The sequence below is a fragment of the Bufo bufo genome, chromosome 5, assembly GCF_905171765.1.
Source record: "Bufo bufo chromosome 5, aBufBuf1.1, whole genome shotgun sequence".
NCBI lineage: Eukaryota > Metazoa > Chordata > Amphibia > Anura > Bufonidae > Bufo > Bufo bufo.
The window spans coordinates 203,196,958-203,224,681 of NC_053393.1; the positions used below are offsets into that span (position 1 = coordinate 203,196,958).

Sequence of the window (27,724 nt, forward strand, 5' to 3'; positions counted from 1 at the left end):
CCCGCCGTGGGTAATGAGATTCACGATGGAATGAAACATTTCAAGACAAGAGCTTTCTCAACCAAATCTATATACCTGGCTAGAAATATAAAATGCTTACTACTATCAAGCTTCTCTTCCCTTTGCTCACGTTGCCTGTCACACATGGATAGGTAGGATAAGAGTGTCTCAATAGATAGGAAAAGAAACATCACTACAACTACTTCTGTTGAATTTTTGATTTTTACTCTACTTTTGAAGACGTGGTAGCAGGCGACATTCTCTACAGCAGGTGGTGAGGTTTTCTGCATTTAGCATTCCTCCAGCCGAGGGCCATGATTTTGTTGACAAGCTGGGATGCTTTGTATATATTTTTTTGTAGTTTGCTATATGCTTTACCCTTCTGAGCACTGGTATGTTTTCGTTTGAAGTGTCCACTTCCGCCAATATAAACTACTATAGAATCTGCCATGTCAGTAAGCTTACTAGATCAGGTCTGAAAAATTGGGATGAGACTCTCTCTTGTCATTGCCTCGTTTTATTCAGATTTTGCGTTAATCTTCTCTTTGTACTTGACCCTACTTGGGAGGCTTTTGGTATCTCTGTGGGAGTCTTGCCTGTTGATACATTACTACCTTGTGTTATTTCTGATGAGTAAATTAATAGTGTATCTACGTATGTATTTTGAAAGCTATTTCTCAGTAGTTTTTGCTATGCCATGAAAATATTTCATGTTACAACTGCATATGTTTGTTGGATATCATTGATTTCTACTGTAAACTGGTATAAGCATTGCTCAACATGGTAATTTTCAAATGACTGTATAGCTATATAAGGTGTCATTTATTAAGACCCGCGTTTTAGATGCTGGTCTCAATAACCCTGCACTGACGCCGGCCTCTACATAACTTCCACCTAAATCTATACCAACTCCCTTGTCGGTGTAGATTTAGATAATTGTCTATGCCTAAAACATGCCACACTCCCTTTTTTAGGAATTGGCGTACATGGCATGGATAGGGAAGAAGATGCAGATTTGGCCTCAAATCCCTTTGCGACCCCATAATTGCCTTAAAAATGACGTTAAATGCCCCAAATGAGCTTCTACCTTTGCCATATGTCTTTATGACTATCAGGGAGAAAGTGTAAAGGAATTATTCATCTCAGTCAATCCTAATGTGATGAGCTGTAATCTGTGGGGAAGTGTAGTAAGTGTTCAATATCTCTGCAGCACCACTGCAGATGAAATTAGGCATTACACAGTACCCATTCAAATGAATGGGGTGCCTGTCTAATGCAAAAAAGGTAAGGTCCTCCAGATGAAGAAACACTCTTTGTAAGCACTCTTCTATCTGGCCAAGAAATGAAAATCCAGAATTGTTATAGTTAATTGGAAGCCCTTTACTCTTGTTTTAGTCCATCTACTCATTTTCTAAGCACTAATTTTTTGCAACATACCTGTGAATTGTTGGCTAGCAGCAGGCAGGGATAGACTGGTCGTAGACCCTACAGGGAAATTTCCCAGTGGGCTGCTACCCAGGGGGCCAACCAAGCCCACCTCATGACTGCTGGCTGGATGCATAATGATCTAATGCTCTCGGCATTAATTATCGCTATGTGCCTCAGGTACTTATGCACCTGGCACGCGGCCACAAGTGCCCTCCTAAACTCACTGGCGGATCCAGGGGGGGGGGGCAACAGGTCAATTGCCCCCTCCACCGAGAATATAGCAAGAGAGTGGGCGCCGCTCCGTTCTCCCACTGTGGCCCCGTTACCTTCTCCTGCACTGTAAGGTAGTTGATACTATCGGAACACCAGGGAAGAGTCTGCTCTGTTTCTCCCTGGGCGTTCCTTCTCCCTGGCTGTAGCACTGTCCAATCGCAGTGCAGAGCTCACAGCCTGGGAGTTTTTTTTCTCCTTGGCTGTGAGCTCTGTGCTGCGATTGGACAGCGCTACAGCCAGGGAGAAGGAACGCCTAGAGAGAAACAGGACAGACTCCTCCCTGGTGTTCCAATAGTAGCAACTACCATACAGCGCAGGAGAAGGTAACGGGGCTGCAGCGGGCGAATGGAGCGGCGCCCAGGGATTATAGTAAGTGTAGTGAGATCCCCGGACGCCACGCTACAAATACAGATAGTTATCTTACAATGTTTGGACCAATGAAAGGTCCTCTTTAATACGTTTTTCAGGGCCCCTTCACATACACTGGCGCGGCATTGGTGGCCCACCCTTTCCCTTCCACCCCCCTCCCCATGCATCTTACTGCCAGCCAGCCAGCCAGAATCAAGCCGGTACAAGCCGGCACCGTTCTAAATAGGCCCACCCACCAAGTTCCGGGCCCGGGAACTGGAAGTCCAGAACAGATGAGCGCCGTGCGGGAGTCGGGACAGGGACGGGACCTCACCTTACGGGTTGTGGACAACTGCGGCGGTGCCAGTGACAATGTGACAGACTTTGCCCCTCCCAAGACCAGGCTCTGGATCCGCCACTGCCTAAACTCAACTGTATCACCAATCTCAGTATGGCGATAAAGTGGAATACTGAAGCAGGGGTGGCAGTATTTAGTGCTGCACTGTAATATTTGGTTTTGCTGGGGCAGTATTTTTTGCTGTACTACGGTATTGCTGTCCCTGCCTACTTATGTTTCCCGCCTTCTGTCAATTTGGAGCTATCTACAACATGGAGCCTCTTTTAGGCAGTCTGCCTCTGACAACAGGAACCACAGATAGCAGTTATCTACATTGTATTTTCATGTTTTTGTGGTGAACAGCATAGTCACAATCTTTTTTTTACAAATGCATAAGTATTAACACTATACTGCAATTGATTTATTTCTGCTATTTATTAGGACCCAAAAGGTATGGGCCAGTAGGAGCTCATTTTTTAGGAAGGAATTTTTATTTAAGCATTTAGACTTTGGGTACTAAGCATAGCCACTTTTGCCCTACATGGATTTACTCTATTCTATTCTGGTATCAGGTAGTTTATTTTCCACTGGGAGTATGGTACCCCATAATGTGGCTGGTAGCAGTGTAGTGATAATTTATTCAGACCAATCACTAATCAGCAGTATGGTCACATGACCTTCATGGTACTAGCTTGGCTTGCTTGGAACCTCCTCAGATGTGGTACAAAAATAAGTACCAGGTACTATCAGAATGTTTGGCTAGCGATAAAATGGAAAAACAGGGTAAAGTTGGGTAGAGTCAAGCTGGTTCCAGGCAGTGGAAAATGATCTATAATTAACAGGTTAGCCATTATTGGGACCACCATAAATAGTGACAACCACCAAAATAGAATAAACAAAAGAAGAAGAGTCAGTAGTTAATAAAATCCAAAGCAATGAGAGATCAATCGTACCCTTTCCATTTCTTAAACACTGCTGATGGTGGCCATCAAGAAATGCCAACCTATTTCATATTATTTTTATTGGGCCCCCTAGAGAGTTGTTACATTTTCGAGTAATACTTGAGAATGTTATTCTGAGCTGAATATCAGAACATTTTCACAGCAATCAATAGTTAAACTCATAAAGTGTGATGAGAAACCAATAGTTATTAGTAGAGGATCCGCTTTCTGAAATATTAGTATTGTTATCTAGCGTTAAGACACTTAGATATTTCCTTTACTAAGCCACTCTCCACACTGCTGGTCAAAAGTATTTAGTGCAGCAAAACTGCAAATATACAACCTTATCATATAATTGTATTGTACCAAGGACAACTAATAAGCGGGCAGTGTACTACAAAGTGGATTCTGTCACCTTCTGTCTCTGTTACATATTGTAGTTTTCTTTGGAGCATGCTTATTATCAACTATAAAAGGCACCTGAAGCAAGACTTTAGGGAATACCTGTACATGGGCCACCGTGGATAAACATCTTCTTGCATCAAGAGTTAACAATAATTATAATGCTACAGACAAGCCAGTTATTTGGACATGGCAAAGAATTACAAAGGGACACATAATAAGTTCTCTTGAGAAGACCAACGCTACAAATCATGTGTTACCTGTCATAGTCTTGGCAAATTTCCCCAACAGCAACCAGTGCTTTCAGATACTCATTGGGCTGGTAAGGATGGATATAGTGCAGGGAGCAACTGTTCCGTGGGTCACCGTTTGATGCTGTGAAATCAATTGCTACCTGGAAGTGAATGGAAGATGTCAAACAATATCTACAACAAAGGACAAACTTACCATGTATTGTATGGTATCTCATAATAAAAACAGGAGTCAATTTTGAATATGTAAAATGTAGACAATAATGACTACTGAATTTAAGGTGGCTGATCTGGTAACAGATGTGTCCTGTTGCAATCTCTATAATAAAAATTTTCGGTATGATGCTTCTCGTATGATATGCAGCAATGTTACATATTTACAGTTAGCTATGATAACATATTGTATAGGGGAATTTGTCAACAGCTTTACGCCACTATGTTGTCAAAATGTTGCCCTGCGTGTGTGAGACACACCCCTGAGGAAGCAACTTGGGTTGGGGGCATGACAGGAGACCAGCAATTTTAACTTTTTTAATATGTTTGTCCTTTTATTTATTTTGTAAGTATAATAAATTTGCAGGACATCAAATGGTGTTTGCGATGCGTCACTAATTTTGGCCCCCATCTCTGTTTAAAATACAGTGGAAGCAGGAACAGAGTCTTGGGTAAAAACGCCTTTGTGTGTAGCAGTGATTGACTACACTGTGAGGAAGACCTAGAGCTGTATGTGATATGTATCCTGGGATAGCTTGCTCAGACTGATTGCAGCCCGATTTTATTTATCAGAAATTTTCCTGGTGTGAATAGATCTCACTTCCCCTGCAACGCTCAAAGTAGGATACACAATTAGTTTTTCTTTGATTTTGACTTTAATCTTCTGAATAGCCTAAGCATAATGTAAAAGTGTCTCATTGTACACAATATGCTCTTATAATAGGAATTATTTGCTACAGCCACATTACACACACTCCAGTGTTGTACTTAGACGGGTTACATAGTTAATACGGTTGAAGAAAAGACATAAGTCCATCAAGTTCAACCAAGGGATAGGTGGGGACGCGAATCCCAGAAGGAATTGAGACTCAGATTTCTACACGTTTTCATAAGCACTAATGTTGTTTTTACTTTTAAAAATTAATCTAAACCCTTTTTAAAACTGTCCACTGTTCCTGCTGTGACTACGTCCTGAGGAAGTCTATTCCACAGATTCACTATTCATACAGTAAAGAAGCTTTGACGCTTCCGGAGACTGAACTTTTTCCTCTCCAATCGGAGGCAGTGCCCCTTGTCTTTTGAGTGTATTTTACACAACAGTTTTTCACCGTATTTTTTGTATGACCCATTTATATATATTTTTATAGGTTAATCATGTCCCCCTTAGACATCTCTTCTCAAGACTAAATAAATTATATTCTTTTATTCTTTCTTCATAACTTAGACCCTCCATGCCCCTTATCATTTTAGTCGATCTCCTCTGTACTTTTTCCAGTTGTAGTGCGTCCTTTCTATGGACTGGTGCCCAGAACTGAACTACAAATTCCAGATGAGGCCGCACCAACGCTTTGTAAAGTGGTAATATTACATCCCTGCCCCGCGAGTCCATGCCTCGTTTAATACATGACAGTATCCTGGTGGCCTTAGAAGCAGTTGATTGACATTGTATGCTGTAATTTAATCTACCATCCACAAGGACACCCAAATCTTTCTCTATAAATGACTCTCCCAGTGTTATATCACCTAGGACATATGAAACACGGAGATTATTACTACCAAGATGCATAACTTTACATTTGTCCACATTGAACCTCATTTGCCAAGTTGATGCCCAATAATTTAGAGTGTTCAAGTCAGCTTGTAGTATATGGACATCTTCCATAGACTGTACAGTTCTACATAGCTTAGTGTCATCTGCAAAAATAGAAATGGTTCTATTAATCTCATCCTCGATATCATTAATAAATAAATTAAATAATAAAGGGCCCAGCACTGAACCTTGGGGTACACCACTTATAACCCAGGACCATTCTGAATAGGAATCATTGACCACAACTCTCTGGACATGGTCCTTCAGCCAGTTTTCAATCCAAGTACAGACTGTACTTTCCAAACCTATAGACCTTACTTTACCTATTAAACGTCTATGAGGGACAGTATCAAAAGCCTTTGCAAAATCCAGAAACACTACATCCACAGCCGCTCCTCTGTCCGGGTTACTACTCACTACTCAAATTAGGTTAGTCTGACAACTTCTGTTCTTGGTAAACCCATGTTGGTTATCACTTATAATATTATTTACAGTCACATACTCCTGTATATAGTCCCTTAAGAGTTCTTCAAACATTTTCCCACAACAGAAGTTAAACTAACTGGTCTATAATTACCTGTGAAGGACCTTGATCCTTTTTTGAATATGGGCACCACGTTTGCCTTGTGCTAATCACTTGGCACTGTACCAGTACCTAGAGAATCTTTACAAATTATAAACAGAGGCATAGCAATGACTGAACTGAGCTCTTTAAGCACTCTTGGGTGTAATCCATCTGGACCCGGAGCCTTGTTCACATTTACTCTATTTAACTTGTCTTTGACCATATCTGCAGTTAGCCAAGTGAGTATATTACTGGATGTACTAACAGCCCCAGCACCACAGTTTTAAGCTCCTTCAATGTTCTGTGATGGGATTGAGGCTCTGAAAGCATTTTGAAAAAAGCTGCTATTGATCCCCATGGCTGTCAGCCTGTAGGTTTCAAGGGAACCCAGTAATCCATGACATTACTTGGGTACTATATTTATCAAGACTGGCGTACCCATGTGCCAGTCTTGATCTCACTACTCTGGTGTGAGATGAGTCTAATTTATTAAGTGGCCGATGCCTCTTAATACATAAGGTGCATCTCTGCCCTGCCATGAGCCAGAAACTGAAGGGGCTGGTGCAGACTTCAGCTATAACTTATGCCAGGCATAAGTTATAGTATGTCTGGTGGGTAGCACGAAACCCCACCCTTCCACTAATCCCCACCTCTTTTTCTTGCCACTTTAGAAAAGTGGTGAGAGACCTAAATAGCCGCAAATTATGGTGCACATATATGTGCCATAATGTATGATTTTTTTAAAGGCATAGTAAATGTCCCTCACTGTGTCTTATCATGTGACCACAATGGTTGGAACTAATATTTTTTGTATTATAAAAGCATCAAAGGGGTTTTCCAGAAGTACTATGGTTGTAGCAGATATGTTGATGTAGTTTCTTACCTTAAGTACATCTTCCCCATGTTTTTTTTTCCCAGCTATCCTGACCCCCTTTCACCATGTAAACAAATCACTCTTGTCTGTCTCCATCCTGAATGTAGCACTTCCTGTTTCTGTATCCAACCAAACCCATGATGCACTTCTCCTTCCTGTGCCACAGCTCTAGCACCGCCCCTAACAACACCCAGCTATGTAGTTTATAGCTTCTCCCACCAGCTAGTTGCATGGACACTCCCCTATCATTTCTCCGGTTGCTGATTTGACACGCCCATGAATATAGCATCACATCACATGAAATAAGAAAGACCTGCATGGACAGCCCACAGCAGAAGATTGGAGCAATAAAGGCAAAATAAATACATTATAAAATGACAGCTACCTTCATATTTGTTTCTTTTAATGGATGTTGATGCAAACCAGAAAACCCCTTTAATATATGTACATTAACAACAATATAGGATATATTATGTAGACACTGTGGCTAGTACTATACTGTGCCCTAGCCAACACTATTATCTATGTACACTGGCTGACAGTTGTAAAACTGTACACTGTATTCTGTAGTATATGCCCCCTATAGCCTTATGTCAGTGAAACTGTATCTAAGGAGGACCTGTCATGTCATTTTCTAGCCTGAATGTAGAATGCCGAAATATCCCCCCTTCCCCATCCCAAGGAATCAGCGTTGCTAGTTTTGGATCTTGATATTTTATTGAGGTCATGTTCTGTCTAGAAGGTCGTCACCAGCATTTATTTCCCATCTAGGAGCGAACAGCTTTGAAGCATCTGCTTCACTCCCTCTGGAGAATCAGTGCCAATGACCGCCCCCTTGACTTTGCATGGCCTCAATAACATATCAAGAGCCAAGACCAAAGGCATGGATTGCTCAAGAAAAGAGTGTGGGTACTTTATGTGATGGGGCAGCATATGTGGTGCAGGGGCTACATTTAAAAAAAAACTAGGACTATTGGTGGATGTAACAGGTCCTATTTAATATTATTTAGGGCATTTTTAAATGAATGCAGCAATGTGTAATATAAAATAGATGGTATGTGGACTTGTTGGATGCTCGGCACTATTATATGGATACTGATGTTGAGTTTATGAACACTGTATAGCACTATTATTTGGGAACTGTATCATTTCTACATCTATGTGTTTGTGCAGCATACATTAGAATCAGAGGATATGGATATACAACTATCAGCAAATTTTGGAAATAAAAGGGGGGAAATCATGTTTTCCCATTATAAAGTACTGAACACAGCTTGACCTCCTGCACTTGGATAAAAAACATCCATTAAAGGTTAGGATGTGGAATGCGGACTGAGCCACTAATATTGATCTCACTCTTTTAACATAAGAGCTTTGGGAAGACTTTTGAAACCAAACAGATACATTACTAGCGTGTGTAATAGTCTATTATTATGACTAGCAACTGTACAGGAACAATAGAGGAACAGCGTGATGGCAAGGAAGTTCTCATTAATGCTGTCAATTAGTAAGTATGTCTTTGTGGTCGCCTCTGAAACCTTTGCTTATCACCATAGTTATTCTTCCCATCAAACGCCCTATTCTACACAGCTGCCGCTTCTCTAGTCACCGCGCGACTGTGTTTTAGTTTGAAAACATGTATAGTAATTGAAAGAAATAAGATCTGATCTGAAATTCTCCGAAATGCATGTCAAGCATTTTGTGGAGGCCAACCCAAGAGAAAAGCTTACACAGTGAAGAAACAACACGGATCAATGATCCCAAGACTTCTGGGGTCAAACTAATGAGCACGTGCAGAAGTCTGCAATCTTCCCACCTGACATAAACGGGACAAGAGTGTTTGGCCTCACGTAGATATCAAATATATAGTTACAAATGAAACATTTTCTCTAGAGTACATCTCCAGCTATGAATATTATTTTGTTTTTGGGCTCAACAGTTCTGAGGATTCATTTTATTTAATCTTTATGTCGGTCAAAGTTGTTTTTTTTTTAACACAAAGCACCAAATCTCCTACTTCTCGTCACACAGTCACAGATGAAATCCTACCATGCTGGTTGTCTGCAGTCTCCTCCAGGGGGAGCACATAATAGAGGTTCTATAGAATTTTGCCCACCAGAGCATTGGACCTGTATGCGGTATATAATGATGCTTCTAATAAGGGCGGTTTATTAAGATCACAGAGCAATTTTAAGTTTGAATCAGAGAAGCAGGTAATTGGGGGGGATATCAAAACTGGGGCTCAAAGCAGGGGGAAGATGCTGTTTAAGAAGCATTGTTATATGCTAACCCGATGAACTCCTTCCCCTGATGCCTGATTCCTTGGCTAACCCGATGAAATCCTCCCAGCAGCAAAATGAGTATATATAGAGATAGACTGTATATGAAACGATCTGCCCACAACCTGCCCACAGCCTACGTGCCTGTATGTGCATGCATAGATTCATGTATGTAGTGCATACCTTTATGTAGTAACTGTACATTTGTGTGTGTGTGTGTGTATATATATATATATATATATATATAGTGTTCAAATGCATGTTTATTCTTGTTGCATGTTCCAGCGTGTACAGCATGTGAGCATGCCTATAAGGCTACTTTCACATCTGCCTTTTTTCCTTTCCGCTATTGAGATCCATCATAGGATCTCAATAGCGGCGGAAAACGCTTCCGTTTTGTCCCTCATTCATTGTCAGTGGGGACAAAACTGAACTGAACTAAACAGAATGCACCAGAATGCATTCCGTTCCGTTTGGTTGCGTCCCCTTCGCGGACAGAATAATGTTGCAAGCAGCGTTTTTTCTGTCCGCAATGTGGTGCAGAGCAAGATGTATCCGTCATGACTCACAATGTAAGTCAATGGTGGCGGATCCGTTTTCTCTGACACAAAAGAAAACAGATTCGTCCCCTATTGACTTACAAAGGTTTTAGAGACGGATCCGTCATGGCTATAGAGATAATACAACCGGATCCATTCAGTACGGATGCAGACGGTTGTATTATTATGACGGAAGCGTTTTTCCTGATCCATGACGGATCCAGCAAAAACGCTGGTGTGAAAGTAGCCTAAATAGGGAGTGTATGTACAGTATGTGTGCATGTGTGTGTGCAGATCTGTATATGATACGTACAGTGGATATAAAAAGTCTACACACCCCTGTTAAAATGTCAGGTTTCTGTGATGTAAAAAAATGAGACAAAGATAAATAATTTCAGAACTTTTTCCACCTTTAATGTGACCTATAAACTGTAGCACTCAATTGAAAAACAAACTAAAATCTTTTAAGTGGAGGGAAGAAAAAAAAAGAAAAAACTAAAATAATGTGGTTGAATAAATCTGCACACCCTCTTATAACTGGGGATGTAGCTGTGTTCAGAATTAAGCAATCACATTCAAAATCATGTTAAATGGGAGTCGGCATACACCTGCCATCATTTAAAGTGCCTCTGATTAACCCCAAATAAAGTTCAGCTGCTCTAGTTGGTCTTTCCTGAAATTTTCTTAGTCGCATCCCACAGCAAAAGCATGGTCCACAGAGAGCTTCCAAAGCATCAGAGGGATCTCATTGTTAAAAGGTATCAGTCAGGAGAAGGGTACAAAAGAATTTCCAAGGCATTAGATATACCATGGAACACAGTGAAGACAGTCATCATCAAGTGGAGAAAATATGGCACAACAGTGACATTACCAAGAACTGGATGTCCCTCCAAAATTGATGAAAAGACGAGAATAAAAATTGGTCTGGGAGGCTACCAAGAAGCCTACAGCAATATTAAAGGAGCTGCAGGAATATCTGGCAAGTACTGGCTGTGTGGTACATGTGACAACAATCTTCCGTATTCTTCATATGTCTGGGCTATGGGGTAGAGGGGCAAGACAAAAGCCTTTTATTACGAAGAAAAACATCCAAGCCAGGCTACATTTTGCAAAAACACATCTGAAGTCTCCCAAAAGCAAGTGGGAAAGGGTGCTATGGTCTGATGAAACCAAGGTTGAACTTTTTGGCGCAAAAAAAACACTGCACATCACCAAAAGAACCCCATACCCACAGTGAAGCATGGTGGTGGCAGCATCATGCTTTGGGGCTGTTTCTCTTTAGCCTTAACTCAGGCCTTAGTTAAGCTAGAGGGAATTATGAACGGTTCCAAATACCAGTCAATATTGGCACAAAACCTTCAGGCTTCTGCTAGAAAGCTGAACATGAAGAGGAACTTCATCTTTCAGCATGACAACGACCCAAAGCATACATCCAAATCAACAAAGAATTGGCTTCACCAGAACAAGATTAAAGTTTTGGAATGGCCCAGCCAGAGCCCAGACCTGAATCCGATTGAAAATCTGTGGGGTGATCTGAAGAGGGCTGTGCAGAGGAGATGCCCTCGCAATCTGACAGATTTGGAGTGTTTTAGGGTGTGTAGACTTTTTATATCCACTGTAATTGCATTTATGCGTGTAATGAGTTTACATGCTTGCCTGTCAAAAGAGGGCACATTCCTATGTGTAGCGAGAATGACTATTTGTTTAGCGATGAATGTCATTTTATATAACTGGAAGGCAGTGCTCCTCTCCTGACAAGAAAAATTATGTCCATGCTGTTAACTAGAGATGAGCGAAGTATTGAAAAATTCTATTCGGCTACTTCGCCGAATAAAAATAAATAAATGTTTGTAAGTAGAGGGTGCAATGACAGGGAAAAGCATCATTGTACCTCCTGAGATGTTGCGTTCAAAGCTGATCGCGGCATCTGACAGCAATATTACAGTGTAAAATTAAAAACAAAATTAATAAAATCATACTTAGCTTCATCCATTTGATCGCAAAGAGCCGGCCGCTGCCGTCTTGGTTGAAGATACAGCGCAAAATCTTGCGTGGCCAGTGATGTCATCATCACGTCAGCAGGCGTGATAATGTCATACGTCAACACGCATGGCATTTTGAGCAGGATCTTCAATCAAGATGGCATTGGTCGGCTCAGGAAAAATTGATTTGTTACCACGAAGTACAGGGATATTCAGCCTTCGTTAGGTTCAATTCGCTCAACACTACTGTTAACCATGGTGGGAGACCATAAAGTGTTCATGATCACTAAAGAGGTTTCACACTAACCACATTTATGCCCTATTCACATTATACCGGTTAAGGGTCTGATTGCTGGTGGTCCATCAGCTGGAACCCCCAGTGATCACAAAAATAGAGTTCCTAGAGTCCCTTTTAGAATGGAGTAGTAGTGTGTATGCGTGACAACCACTTTATTTACTTTTATGATTGCTGAGTATAGGGCTCAGCTCCAGTGAATTGTTATAATGGTGGTAGTGGTAAAACACCTTTAAAGGAATTGTCCAGCTTTTTATAAGTTTTTTTTTTTTTTTTATTCTCCCCCCTCCGCGCTGGACCTGTGAAGTCAAGCATAGTTACTTGCTCCTGTCACTCACTTCTGGTTCCTTTAGTCCACTGCTCTCTCCGCCAGACTCTACATGTAAATTTCCAACATGGACAGGGATCAGGTCCAACAACGACCCGGTGACATGCTGCTTGGGGGACTACAGTGTGGTGAAGATCACAGTTTACCAAAAGAGCCAGAACCAAACCGTGGTGAGCAGGTAAGTATTGCTTTACTCCATAGGTAGGGAGCAGAATTTAAAAACTAATATAAAGCTGGACAACCCCTTTAATGTTTCAAAGATAGCAGACAAACATATCTGGCTTAGGTTAGATCCCCTATGGAGTGGTAGAAAAACTCACCTAAGCATGATGTAATATGGCACATGCCAAGGGTTGTGCAAGAAAACTTATTTATGTAGCCATTAGTGTTGATCGAGCATGCTCGGCCGAACACCATTTTGACTCAAGGATCGAGCAGAGGCTATTTCTGCACCCTCCTCTCTTCAGAGCAGGGTGTGACTTGTTTAATGCTTGGGTTCTCCCATTGACTTCCATTGTGCTCGGGGGCTCTGTAGAGCTCCCGAGCATCCCAAAGTGTTCTACTCGTGCATCAGAGCACCTGAGCATTTTGGTGCTCAATCAACACTAGTAGCCATGCATCCATTTTCTATATGTACAGGGAATGCAGAATTATTAGGCAAGTTGTATTTTTGAGGATTAATTTTATTATTGAACAACAACCATGTTCTCAATGAACCCAAAAAACTCATTAATATCAAAGCTGAATATTTTTGGAAGTAGTTTTTAGTTTGTTTTTAGTTTTAGCTATTATAGGGGGATATCTGTGTGTGCAGGTGACTATTACTGTGCATAATTATTAGGCAACTTAACAAAAAACAAATATATACCCATTTCAATTATTTATTTTTACCAGTGAAACCAATATAACATCTCAACATTCACAAATATACATTTCTGACATTCAAAAACAAAACAAAAACAAATCAGTGACCAATATAGCCACCTTTCTTTGCAAGGACACTCAAAAGCCTGCCATCCATGGATTCTGTCAGTGTTTTGATCTGTTCACCATCAACATTGCGTGCAGCAGCAACCACAGCCTCCCAGACACTGTTCAGAGAGGTGTACTGTTTTCCCTCCTTGTAAATCTCACATTTGATGATGGACCACAGGTTCTCAATGGGGTTCAGATCAGGTGAACAAGGAGGCCATGTCATTAGATTTTCTTCTTTTATACCCTTTCTTGCCAGCCACGCTGTGGAGTACTTGGACGCGTGTGATGGAATGTCCTGCATGAAAATCATGTTTTTCTTGAAGGATGCAGACTTCTTCCTGTACCACTGCTTGAAGAAGGTGTCTTCCAGAAACTGGCAGTAGGACTAGGAGTTGAGCTTGACTCCATCCTCAACCCGAAAAGGCCCCACAAGCTCATCTTTGATGATACCAGCCCAAACCAGTACTCCACCTCCACCTTGCTGGCGTCTGAGTCGGACTGGAGCTCTCTGCCCTTTACCAATCCAGCCACGGGCCCATCCATCTGGCCCATCAAGACTCACTCTCATTTCATCAGTCCATAAAACCTTAGAAAAATCAGTCTTGAGATATTTCTTGGCCCAGTCTTGACGTTTCAGCTTGTGTGTCTTGTTCAGTGGTGGTCGTCTTTCAGGTTTCTTACCTTGGCCATGTCTCTGAGTATTGCACACCTTGTGCTTTTGGGCACTCCAGTGATGTTGCAGCTCTGAAATATGGCCAAACTGGTGGTAAGTGGCATCTTGGCAGCTGCACGCTTGACTTTTCTCAGTTCATGGGCAGTTATTTTGCGCCTTGGTTTTTCCACACGCTTCTTGCGACCCTGTTGACTATTTTGAATGAAACGCTTGATTGTTCGATGATCACGCTTCAGAAGCTTTGCAATTTTAAGAGTGCTGCATCCCTCTGCAAGATATCTCACTATTTTTGACTTTTCTGAACCTGTCAAGTCCTTATTTTGACCCATTTTGCCAAAGGAAAGGAAGTTGCCTAATAATTATGCACACCTGATATAGGGTGTTGATGTCATTAGACCACACCCCTTCTCATTACAGAGATGCACATCACCTAATATGCTTAATTGGTAGTAGGCTTTCGAGCCTATACAGCTTGGAGTAAGACAACATGCATAAAGAGGATGATGTGGTCAAAATACTCATTTGCCTAATAATTCTGCACTCCCTGTATGGATAAGTATATACAGTATTTACGGTCGTCATATAGATGTTATTGTTCAACGATGTTTTGTGATGCATTTTACCTACCAAAATGTGTATGTGCTTGTTTCATAGTGTATTGGAATTTGTGGGATGTAAACAGCCTATGATCTGTTCCCCTGGGGACATTCAGTATATATTTTTAGTTTTACTGTCTCTGAGTGTCATTGTTAAAGGGGTCATTCCACAAAACATTTTTATTGCAAAAGTACAGAAATGGTGTTAAATCCACTGATCAGAGTCTCTTTCCCCCTCTGGCAGCTGATAATATAGTCTCTTTTTAATTTTTTCTGCAGATAGGTATTGTAAGATCCAGAGTAGTGAAGGTAGAAGTTGTGGAATCTACTCTATGTAATCCCCTAAAAACCAAGCAGGGAAGAAGAGGAGAAAGGTGCAGTATTTCTGTTGGCAGCTCTGCTAGCAGTCTGAAGTAAGGTTACAAAGGGGTGGTAACCAGTTTGGGGATGTCCCTGCACAGGCTCACTCTATCCAATCAGTGCTACCATATTCAGACTATGTAGGTAACCCCAACTGGTTACCAATAGAAATGAGCGAATATTTAAAAAATTTGATTCGCCGCTTTGCCGAATTCTTTTAGAAAAATTTGGTTCGATCCGAATAAATTCGGGGCGAATTACGTTAAAAAACTGCAATTTCCTGGCTGCAGAGAGCCTTTATAATGGTGTAGAACACTGTGCCCTGCAGTTTACATGCATACAGAGTCTGCTTTGCTAGTAAAATAATACTGTGAGTCCGTATGACATGCAGATGAGAGGCGTCGCTCTTAGAATCACTGCACACTTCACTTACTTAGGCAGTCATGGGCCAAAACTGACCAAATAACTCACGTATGAACTCAGCCTTACAGGTCAATGTTAGCGCCAAGAAGAAGCGCACTCCTTTTACACCGTCATCAGCTGATTCCACATAGATATCTACAGAACCTGTTCTATTAAACATACAAGTAGAGCTCCCCGACAGAGTGGAGAGGGTGTCAGCAGTAAGTTTGTGTTGACGTCACTGATTAATTTGCCTTCCTCTGATCCGTCAGAACAATAACCCCACAATAAAAGGATCCTGTCTGTTCAGCATCCGCCTTCACTCGGTCAGTAATCCGTCAGTATTGCTAATGCAAAAAAAAAAAAACTGAAGTGGAACTAAAACAGAGATGACACATCAATGGAATATTTGCATGTCTTATGTGTTTTGTACCCACTCCTGCTTTTGGTTACCAAATCACAAGCCAATTTTGATAGGACCATACAGGCTTTACAGCTGCTACACAGACAGGATCCATTGTGCGTCTAATTTTTCCTTCCTTCTGACAGATCAGAAGACGGGTTAAATAAATGATGATGTCAGCCAAGTCGAAAAGGCTAAATAGTGGCTCAGTCATGAAGTGTGGAGGTGGCGGCAACATGAGGAGACCACAGAGTGGCCCAATGACAGAGACTGGAGGTGGCGGCAGTATCAGGAGGCCACAGAGTGCCAAAGTGACATAGTATGGAGGTGGGTGGCAATACTAGTACCCGCTGAAGATGGTGGGTGAAAGAAGGAGCACTTGGCATCAGATGTGTGGCATCAGATGGGTGGCATAATCTAAATAGTAGCTAAGGCAGGTAGCCAGAAGAAACCGGTCTTTTTTGTCAAAGTGTTGGTGTGGCACCATGGATGATCTAGTCTGATGCATCAGGAATTGGTGTGGGAAATCCTGGGTGATCCACCGCGTATTCATCTTGACAAAGGTCAGTCTCTCCACATTTTGGGTGGACAGGTGAGTTCTTCTTGGGGTCACTATGGCTCCCGCCGCACTAAACACCCGCTCTGATGCCACAGAACTGGCCGGGCAGGACAGCTTTTCCAGGGCAAACTCGGCCAGTTGCAGCCACGAATTCAGTTTGGCTGCCCAGTAGTCCAGCAGATCTTCAACTTGGGGTGACAGGGTGCTGTCCAAGTATGCCACCAGCTGCTGGTTCACGTTTTGCTCTATGTCTAGCTGCTGGTGAGTAGTTTCTTCACTATGCGGGTGAAGAAAGCTGCTCATCTACGACTCTAAACTCAGGCTGCTGATGATGGAGCTGGTACTGCTCCTAACACCCCACCCCTCCCCAGCAGCCATGGCAGTGTAACATGAGTGCAGAGGGCCCCCCTGGTCAGACCTGCGAGAGGATGAACGATGGCGCAGATAGGCAGCGGCCAACTGACTACATAGGATGTCTCTATAGTAGTTCAGTTTGTCCTCCCTCTCAGCGGGTGTAAAAAAGGCACCCATTTTGGACCGGTAGCGAGGGTCCAACAAGGTGGAGAGCCAGAAGTCATCCCTCTGCCGAATGGTGGCAATTCGGCTGTCATAACCCAAGCAAGTGAGCATGCAGCGGGCCATTTGCGCAAGTAACTCAGAGGGACTCCCTGCCTCCATCTCCACTGTATACTGCCACAGTGTGCCTGGGTCATCTGCCTCGTCTTCCTCATCTCCCTCTTGCTCCTCTGGCTGCTCCAGCTGCTCCTCTCCTGTCACCTGTGTAAAAAAAAAACACTCATTTCGCTACACATTGCTTGTGCTCCAAAGTCCTCCTCCAGTTCAGCCCCCACAGGGCTCATGTGGCCGTGAGATCTAGGCGCCACGTCTCCAGTATCTGTTCCAGGACATGAAGCAGTGGAATGACGTTGTTCATCCCGTAGTCCTGGCGACTGACAAATAACATGACATCCTCAAACTGCCTGAGCAGACGGTAGGTGTCACGCATGAGCTGCCACTGGCTGACATTGAAGTTAAACAGGGGAGTACTCCTGTCCGCTTGGGTCATCAGGAAATCGTTTATGGCCTTTCTCTGTTCGTACAGTCGGTCCAACATATGGAGGGTGGAATTCCAACGGGTGGAAACGTTGCATATGAGCCTATGTTGGGGGATGCCGTTCTGCTGCCGCAGCTCAAGGAGGCTTTGCTTTGCGGTGTACGAGAGGCTGAAGTGCATGCAAAGTTTCCTGGCCATTTTCTGCTTGTCTTGCAGATGGGGTGAAGACTTCAGGAACCGCTTTACAACCAGATTGAACACGTGCGCCATGCAGTGCGCATGGCTCAGCTCTCCTTGACGCAATGGCGACACCATGTTCTTCCCACTGTCGGTCACCATGGTTCCGATTTTGAGTTTTCAAGGAGAAAGCCAGGATTCGATTTCTTGATGAAGGACGCGGAGCAGTTCATCCCCTGTGTGACTCTGTTCGCCCCAGGCAAACTAGGTGCAGAACAGCGTGACACCGCCTTGCCCTGCACATGTGATATGCTGGTGGGGCACTGTGAATTGTCCCTGCAGTGGAGGCTTAAATCACGGTGGACATTGTCGCAGGACCGACGGCGTGAGAACGTGGAGGCGGAAGCGGCATCACCTGGCCAAGTTGCTGGTATGGCTGGGCAGGAACCAAAAGTATCCAGTGGGCCGTAAAGGACATATATTGTCCTTGACCGTAGTTACAGCTCCACACGTCGACTCTGCCGTGCACTTTGGCTGACACCGACAGGCTGTTTTCTCTTGGCAATCGCTTCGGTGATCGACTGCTGACGGAATGACTGATTAGGAGGAGGAGGAACAGGAGCATCAGGACCAGCAGATGATGGGAAGGACAGACAGCTCCCTTCGGCTGAGATGGTGGAGCCTTGACTGCTTGAAACCGGGTGTGTGCCAGTGGGTGATGCAGCGGTTGCTGTGGCAGGCTGGACCACCACATCAGAGCCACGGTTCTCCCAGGCCACTTTATGGCGACACTGTATATCAGGGCTGGCCAACCTGCGGCTCTCCAGCTGTTGCAAAACTACAACTCCCAGCATGCCTAGACTGCTTACAGCTATCAGCCTACAGCAGGGCATGGTGGGAATTGTAGTTTTACAACAGCTGGAGAGCCGCAGGTTGGCCACCCCTGCTGTATATGTTGGCACAGGGCCGTAGTGCCAATATTGGCACCCTGCCCACGCTTCACCTTCTGCCCACAGATTCTACATATGGCCATGTTCACCTCCTCCGGCGGCTTAAAAAAAAACTGCCACACCGCTAAGTAGGTGATTTTGCCGCTGCCTCCGTGAACCCCTGCACTGCTACTTCCCGGGCATGTAGGCTCCCACGAAGCGGGTGGTCTACCCCGGGCACGTTTGGCTCCCGACCTCCCACTGCTGTCACCCTGCTGACTCCCGGCCACACTAGCGACTTGCTGGCTCCACCGCTGGCTCACGTGCAAGCTGCCACCCTCTTCTCCCAATGATAATGAAGCCCCTTCGTCACCCTGCTCCCAAGTGCGATCATCTACATCATCATCATCGAATACTGTCTGCAAGTCACTGATGTCCTCCTCAACCATCTCTGGGTCAGGAGTCTGACTGCTCGCTACACCAGCTCCCACGCCACTCTCCTCATCACTACTTGCCAGCCTAGCAGAGGAAGCGGCGGATGTCTCCTCCAGATCTTGTTCTGAGCCCACAGCATACAATACTTCTGTGGCAACGGGAACAGAAAAGAACAGAGGCAGTTGAAGACAGGTGAGGGCACTGGGCCTGCTCCCGGGCCATGCCATCTAAGGGTTATGTCTGATGAACCCACGGACTCTTCGCTGGGGGCATCTGATGTCACTTGCGGCGAAGTCGAAGATTGAGTCAACCACTCAAGAACAGCTGGGTTGCTGGTCACGGCTCGACCGCTAGCCGAGACTGGTAGCTCAGGCCTCTCGAAGTGACCCCTGCTACCACGGCCCCTTACTCTGCTGTGACCTCTGCCTGCGCCAGAAACATTTAGGCCTCTGCCACTCCCCTGTACAGGGCCTGGCACTTCTCTGCCTGACATACTGTTGAATGAAATAAATAAAAAATAAATTAAAACACCCCACAAAAGCCTTTACTACAAATAACCGCTGCGCGGCAAATATATTTTTTCTTTTTCCGCTAAAACACCCCACAAAAGGCTTAACAAGAAATAACTGCACCGCAGAGCGGCAAATTTTTTGCGCTAATACAGGTCACAAAAGGGTTAACAAGAAATAAATGCACCCCTGAGCAGCAAATGTATTTTTTCTTTTCCGCTAAAACACGCCACAAAAGCCTTTACTAGAGATAACTGCACCGCTGCGCGTCAAATATATTTTTTCTTTTTGAGCTAATACACGTCACAAAAAGCTTTAAAAGAAATAACTACACCGCAGAGCGGCAAATATATTTTTGCTTTTTCCGCTAAAACACCCCACAAATGCCTTTACTAGAGAAAACTGCACCGCAGAGCGGCAAATATATATATTTTTTTCCGCTAAAACACCCTACAAAAGCCTTTACTACTGATTACTGCACCGCAGAGCGGCAAATGTATTTTTTCTTTTTAAGCTAAAATACGTCACAAAAGGCTGTACAAGAAATAACTGCACCGCTGAGCGGCAAATGTATTTTTTCTTTTTGCACTAATACACTTTACAAAAGGCTTAACAAGAAATAACTGCACTGCAGAGCGGCAAATGTTTTTTTTTTTCTGATAAAACACCTCACAAAAGCCTTTACTAGTGATAACTGCACCGCTGAGTGGCAAATATATTTTTTATTTTTCCACTAAAACCTTCCACAAAAGCCCTTACTACAGATTTCTACACCGCAGAGCGGCAAATGAATTTATTATTTTTGTGCTAATAGACGTCATAAAAGGCTTAACAAGAAATAACTGCACCGCAGAGTGTCAAATTTATTTTTTCATTTTCCGCTAAAAAAGCCCATAAAAGCCTTTACAAGAGATAACTGCACCGCTGAATGGCAAATGTATTTTTTCTTTTTACACTAAAACACCCCACAAAAGCCTTTACTACAGATTACTGCACTGCAGTATGTATTTTTACTTTTTGCGCAAATACACATCACCAAGGGCTTTACAAGAAATAACTGCACCACTGAGCAGCAAATATATTTTTTCTTTTTGCGCTAACACACGTCACAAAAAGCATTAAAAGAAATGAATGCACCACAGAGCGGCCCATATATTTTTTCTTTTTCCGCCAAAACACCCCACAAAAGTCTTTACTACAGATTACTGCAGAGCGGCAAATGTAGGCTGTAAAAGAAATAAAAGCACTGAGCGGCAAATATATTTTTTCTTTTTCCGCTAAAACACCCCACAAAAGCCTTTACTACAGATAAGTGCACAGCACAAGGGCAAATAAGACGTAGAAATATTTCCTTGAAAAAACTAGTGTTGGGTGAGCATGCTCGGCCGAACACCATTTTTACTCGATCATCGCGATGATCGGCACATCGCGGTGTTCAGCCGAACACAGCGTGTGCATGAGCGCGATGCTCGAGTCTCCTCCCCACACGTTTGTTGGCTGCTACGCACTGTAATGCCGTAGTCATGTTGGTTACTGGCATTACAGTGATTGGCTGGCCAAAACACGTCATCGGGGGCTATATAGCACCCGATGACACGTGGTTTGGCTCAGTCTTAGTCAGGGAGAGCTACAGCAGAAAGGATAGATAGTGTAGGGACAGGAATTGTTTAGTGTTGATAGATGTTAGAGACCCAAAAGTCCTTTTAAGGACTATTGTTTTATCTGGCTGCAATATATATTATTAGTGCAACCTATGCTAAATTTCGTGCAATTGTTTGGCCGCTGCTGACAGTGACACAACTTTGTTACATCAGTTGTGTTACATTAGCGCATCCTAAATATCAGTGACATTCAGCGCAATTTTTTTGCCGCTGTTGACAGCGACATTACTTGCGCTACATCTCCTGTATAACGTTTGCGCATCCTAAATATCTGTAACATTCAGTCTAATTTTTTCGCCACTGGTGACAGCGACATTACCTGCGCTACATCTCCTGTATAAAGTTTGCGCATCCTAAATATCTGTGACATTCAGTCAAATTTTTTCGCTGCTGGTGACAGCGACATTACCTGCGCTACATCTCCGGTATAACATTTGCGCATATTAAATATCTGTCACATTCAGTGTAATTTTTTCGCCGCTGGTGACAGCGACATTACTTGCACTACATCTCAAGTATAACGTTTGAGCATCCTAATTATCTGTGACATTCAGTCTAATTTATTTGCTCATACACTTCCAAAACCTGCGCTACTGTACATGTGACATACTTGCAAGCATGTATACCATTTAATATGCTCAAGTCGAGCAGTAAGGGACGGGGAAATGGCCGTGCTGTTGATGGTGCACGCAGAAGCCATGGCCCTGGGCGCGGTGAAACTGTGCCTGCTGCCAGAGCACAAGAAACACACTCATCCACGATACCTAGCTTCATGTCCCAGTTTGCAGGGCGACGCAGGACACCACTCTCGAAGTCACACCAGTGCGACCAGGTGGTTGGTTGGACTGCAGCAGATAATGCTTCTAGTCGGTTAAGCATCACGCTGTCTTCCACAAAATCCAGTCTTAGTAGCCAAGAGTCTGGTCAACAGAATCCTCACCCTGATCCTCCTTCCTCCCACCATGGAGAGTCTTGGCAAACAAGTTATCCCACACTTGGATATTCCGAGGAGCTCTTTTCAGCGCCATTCCTTGATTTAGGACTCTCGCCAAACCCGCTTGAAGAGGGACATAAGGAGATCTTGTACACTGATTCCCAAACTCTTGAGCATCCAAAGTCAGAAGAAGATGATGGTGGGGAGTGGTAATTAGTGTTTCACAAGGTGGATGATGATGATGAGACACAGTTGCCAATAAGTCAACGGCAATTAGTGTCTCAAGAGGTTCATGATGAGGATGAGACACAGTTGTCAATATTTGAGGTTCTTGTTAGATCAAGTTAGGAGGATGACCAGAGGGAGGAAGTGGAAGAGGAGGTGGTGGACGATGAAATCACTGACCCAACCTGGGAACCAACCTGGGAAGGTGGCAAGCCGAGCGAGGACAGCAGTACAGAGGGGGAGGGATCCGCAGCGCCACAACAGGCGGGAAGAGGCAGTAGGGTGGCAAAAGGGAGAATGCGGGCCATACTAAACAGACCCGCAACTTTTCCCCGAAGCACCCCCTTGCGGTAATCTCTATTGCCAAGGCGCAGGTGTTCCGCAGTCCGAGGACTATAAAAAAATTGTTATTTGCAACCTGTGCTGTACTAAAATGAGCAGGGGCATGAACACTAGGAACCTCACCACCACCAGCATGATCTGCCACATGGCATCAAAGCACACTAATAGGTGGGCCGAACGCCTGGGTCCACAATCAGTGTCTGCGGGTCACACCACTGCCTCCTCTTCCCATGTGTTAGGTGCTGGCCAATCCCCTGTCCAAGACGCAGGCCCTGATACCTCCCTCCCTGCACCTGGACCTTCGTAAGCACCATTAGCTAGCACATCCACTTCTGTGTCCCAGTGCAGCGTACAGATGTCCATACCCCAGGCCTTTGAATGAAAGCGCAAATACCCAGCCACCCACCCACAGGCCATAGCAATATATGCGCACCTTTCCAAATTGCTGGCCCTGGAAATGTTGCCATTTTGGCTTGTGGACGCTGAGGCTTTCCACAGCCTGATGGCAGTGGCCATCCCTTGTTACTCAGTCCCCAGCCGCCACTATTTTTCCCGGTGTGCCGTCCCCGCCTTAAACCAGCATGTGTCCCGTAACATCACCCGTGCCCTGACCAACGCAGTTATTGGGAAGGTCCACTTAACGACTGACACATGGACAAGTACTTTTGACCAGGGACGATACATTTCCCTGACGACACACTAGGTGAATGTTGTGGAGGCCGGGAGCGAGTCGTACCCTGGGATGGCACAGGTGCTACCGATGCCAAGGATTGCGGGCCCTACTTCCATCAGGATTTTCGCCAGCACCTACATTAGTGACTGCAACCCCCCCCTTTTCCTCCTCCACCTCCTCCTCCACTTCCACCTCTGAATTCTCATCTTGCAGCACCAGTCAGCCATCAATCAGTAGCTGGAAAAAAGCACACTGTTGCAGAGCTGTGGCAGGGTATAAGGGACCAGACTAAGTTGTGACTCTCGCTACTCAACCTACAACCAGGCATGGTTGTGTCTGATAATGGTCGTAAATTGGTGGCGGCTTTGAAGCTCGGCAAGCTCACACACAATCCATGCCTAGCCCACATGTTCAACTTAGTAGTTCAGCCGTTCTCAAAACCTACCCCAATTTGCCTGAGCTACAGGTGAAGGTGCGCCGCATGTGTGCCCATTTCCGAAAGTCATCTACAGCTGACGCCAGTCTGGCAACGCTGCAGCAGCGCTTGCAATTGCCGGCTCACCGACTGTTCTGCAATGTGAGCACGCGCTGGAATTCAACGTTCCACGTGTTCGCCAGGCTTTGTGAGCAGCAGAGGGCAGTAGTGGAATACCAGCTGCAACATGGTCGTTGCCTTTCCAGTCAGCTTCCGCTCTTCACAAGTGACGAGTGGGCATAGATGTCTGACCTCTGTGAGGTTTTACGCAACTTTGAGGAATCAACACAGATGGTGAGAGGCGAAGCCGCTTTTATCAGCGTAACTATCCCACTTCTGTGTCTACTAAAACGCTCGCTGCTCACAATGAAGGCGGAAGCTTTGCATGTGGAAGAGGTGGAAATGGGGGAAGACAGTACACAGGGTGATAGCCAGACCACCCTCCGTTCGTCTTCTCAGTGCAAATTGGATGATGATGATGATGAGGAGGAGGAGCAGGAGATGGTTGCCTACACTACAGACGGTAGTACCCATAGCAGGTTTATTCCATCTGTTCAGCGTGGATGGCCCGAAGAGGAGGAAGAGGAGATTGAGAGTCATCCTCCTGATGAGGACAGCGGTCTTGTATGTTGGGACTCTTGCACATATGGCTGACTTTATGTTATGCTGCCTTTCCCGTGACCCTCGTGTTATATGCAACACCAATTACTGGTTGTTCACCCTTCTCGACCCCCGCTACAAAGAGAACTTCTCATCTCTCATTCCTGTGGTGGAGAGGACTAGCAAAATGGTGCAATACCAGAAGGTCCTTGTGGAAAAATTGCTCCAAAAAGTCCCAGCTGACAACGCTGGCGGCAGAGTATGTAGCTCCTTGGGCAACCGAGAAGGGGAGACGAGGGGAACACACAGCAGTTCCAACAGAGGCAGGGCAACAATCTCCAAGGCCTGGGACAGTTTCATGACACCCCGCCAGCACCCTCACCCTGATGCGCAGCCTAGTGTCACAAGGAGGGAAAAGTTTTGGAAGATGGTAAAGGAGTACGTAGCAGACCTTGTCAGCATCCTCAGTGATCCCTCTGTGCCTTACAACTATTGGGTGTCCAAGCTGGCCAAGTGGCACGAACTAGCCTTGGAGGTGCTGGCCTGCCCTGCCGCCAGCGTTTTGTCAGAGCGAGTATTTAGTGCTGCTGGGGGCATAATAACTGATAAGCGCATCCACCTGTCAACTGAAAATGCTGACAGGTTGACTCTTATCAAAATGAACAAGGCCTGGATTGCCCCTGACTTCTCTACTCCACCAGATGAAAGCGGCTGAACATAAAGGCACTTTAAATGTGTTTTATGGTGTATTGAATACACTGTATTCCCATGCACCTCTTCCACCACAAAAAAGGGTATATGGTTCAATCTTCCTTTTCTCGTCCTCCTCCTCCTCCATCATATCCACATGCTTCTTAGGCTGCCCTCGCTCCTAATGTTTTAGAGGGTCAGCTCAGCAGCAGACCCTCACCTCTAATGTTTTAGATTGTCAGATCAGCAGCAGGCCGTTGCCACTAATGTTTTAGATGGTCAGCACAGCAGCAGGTACTCGCCCCTAATGTTTTAGAGCAGTGATGTCCAACCTACGGCCCGCAAAGCCGTGTCATGCGGCCCGAGCAGTGACCGGACTTTATCAGCGCAGGGAGAGCTGCGAACGGCACAGACAGCAAAGCGATGCTGCCTGTGCCTGCAATCTCCCCGCCCAGTGCCGCCTCCTAGCTAATTTATTCACTGCACTTGCCTCTGTGAAATTGAAGAGAAGCACTGTAATCTCGCACAGGCGCACTGGCAGAGGCATTGAAGTGCGCATGCACCGTCTTCCTGGCCTCTGCCAGTGCGCCTGTGGGTGTGGGGGGGGGGGATATCTGTGGATGACACTGAGGGGGGGGGATATCTGTGGATGACAACGAGGGGGGGGTGTATCTGTGGATGACACTGAGGGGGAGATATCTGTGGATGACACTGTGCCTGCTGCTGTGGATGACACTGAGGGGAGGATATCTGTGGATGACACTGAGGGGGGATATCTGTGGATGACACTGAGGGGGGATATCTGTAGATGACACTGAGGGGGGTGTATCTGTGGATGACACTGAGGGGGGGATATCTGTGGATGACACTGAGGGGGGGATATCTGTGGATGACACTGAGGGGGGATATCTGTGGATGACACTGAGGGGGGGGGTGTATCTGTGGATGACACTGAGAAGGGGTATATCTGTGGATGACACTGAGGAGGGATATCTGTGGATGACACTGAGGGGGGGGGTTATCTGTGGATGACACTGAGGGGGGGTTATCTGTGGATGACACCGAGGGGGGGATCTGTGGATGACACCAAGGGGGGGGGATCTGTGGATGACACTGAGGGGGGTGGGATCTGTGGATGACACTGAGGGGGGTGATCTGTGGATGACACTGACGGGGGGATCTGTGAATGACACTGAGGGGGGGTCTGTGGATGACACTGAGGGGGGGATCTGTGGATGACACTGAGGGGGGGGGATCTGTGGATGACACTGAGGGGGGGATCTGTGGATGACACTGAGGGGGGGGGGATCTAGGGAGGGGTGCGGGGATGTTGGGGTGGGAGCTCTGGAAGGGATGGGAGGTCTGATAGGTATGTGGGGGTGGGAGATCCGGGAGGGGGGGCCCATAAATTTTTTTGCTATGGGGCCCAGTCATTTCTAGCTACGCCCCTGATTGGTAAGATTGGGCAGCACTGGAGCGATAGAGCGCCCTGCTGTAGGAGAAGCCGACAGGAGATGAAAGAAGATGGGCCAGCTCCTGGTGGTGTCGAGCACACGGCGCAAGCATGGCGGTGGAGGATCTGACTGAAGCCTAAAGACCAGACATCAAGGTAGACCTGCAGATGAAGGTGACAGCGCAGTATGTGATGTATACATGTGTGTAATGTATGTAGTGCAGTGTGTGATCATCACATACTGCACTTACATACATTACACACATGTATACATCACATGCCCCCTCATAGTAATAATGCCAAGATACAGTTGCAAGAAAAAGTATGTGAACCCTTTGGAATGATATGAATTTCTGAACAAATTGGTCATAAAATGTGATCTGATCTTCATCTAAGTCACAGCAATAGACAATCACAGTCTGCTTAAACTAATAACACACAAATAATTAAACGTTACCATGTTTTTACTGAACACACCATGTAAACATTCACAGTGCAGGTGGAAAAAGTATGTGAACCCCTAGACTAATGACATCTCCAAGAGCTACAGTAATTGGAGTGAGGTGTCAGCCAACTGGAGTCCAATCAATGAGATGAGATCGGAGGTGTTGGTTACAGCTGCCCTGCCCTATAAAAAACACACACCAGTTCTGGGTTTGCTTTTCACAAGAAGCATTGCCTGATGTGAATGATGCCTCACACAAAAGAACTCTCAGATGACCTACGATTAAGAATTGTTGACTTGCATAAAGCTGGAAAGGGTATAAAAGTATCTCCAAAAGCCTTGCTGTTCATCAGTCAACGGTAAGACAAATTGTCTATAAATGGAGAAAGTTCAGCACTGCTGCTACTCTCCCTAGGAGTGGCCGTCCTGTAAAGATGACTGCAAGAACACAGCGCAGACTGCTCAATGAGGTGAAGAAGAATCATAGAGTGTCAGCTAAAGACTTACA

At 44.9% G+C, this 27,724-nt stretch overlaps 1 protein-coding gene across 1 annotated transcript in view; it reads right to left on the minus strand.

Moving 5' to 3' along the window:
• CPNE4 (copine 4) overlaps window positions 1-27,724 on the minus strand; it is a 475,385-nt gene that overhangs the window by 65,234 nt on the left and 382,427 nt on the right. The window contains exon 10 of the mRNA XM_040432996.1: window positions 3,990-4,123. Within this exon, the coding sequence (XP_040288930.1) occupies window positions 3,990-4,123 (134 nt within the window). The remainder of the gene's footprint in view (window positions 1-3,989; window positions 4,124-27,724) is intronic.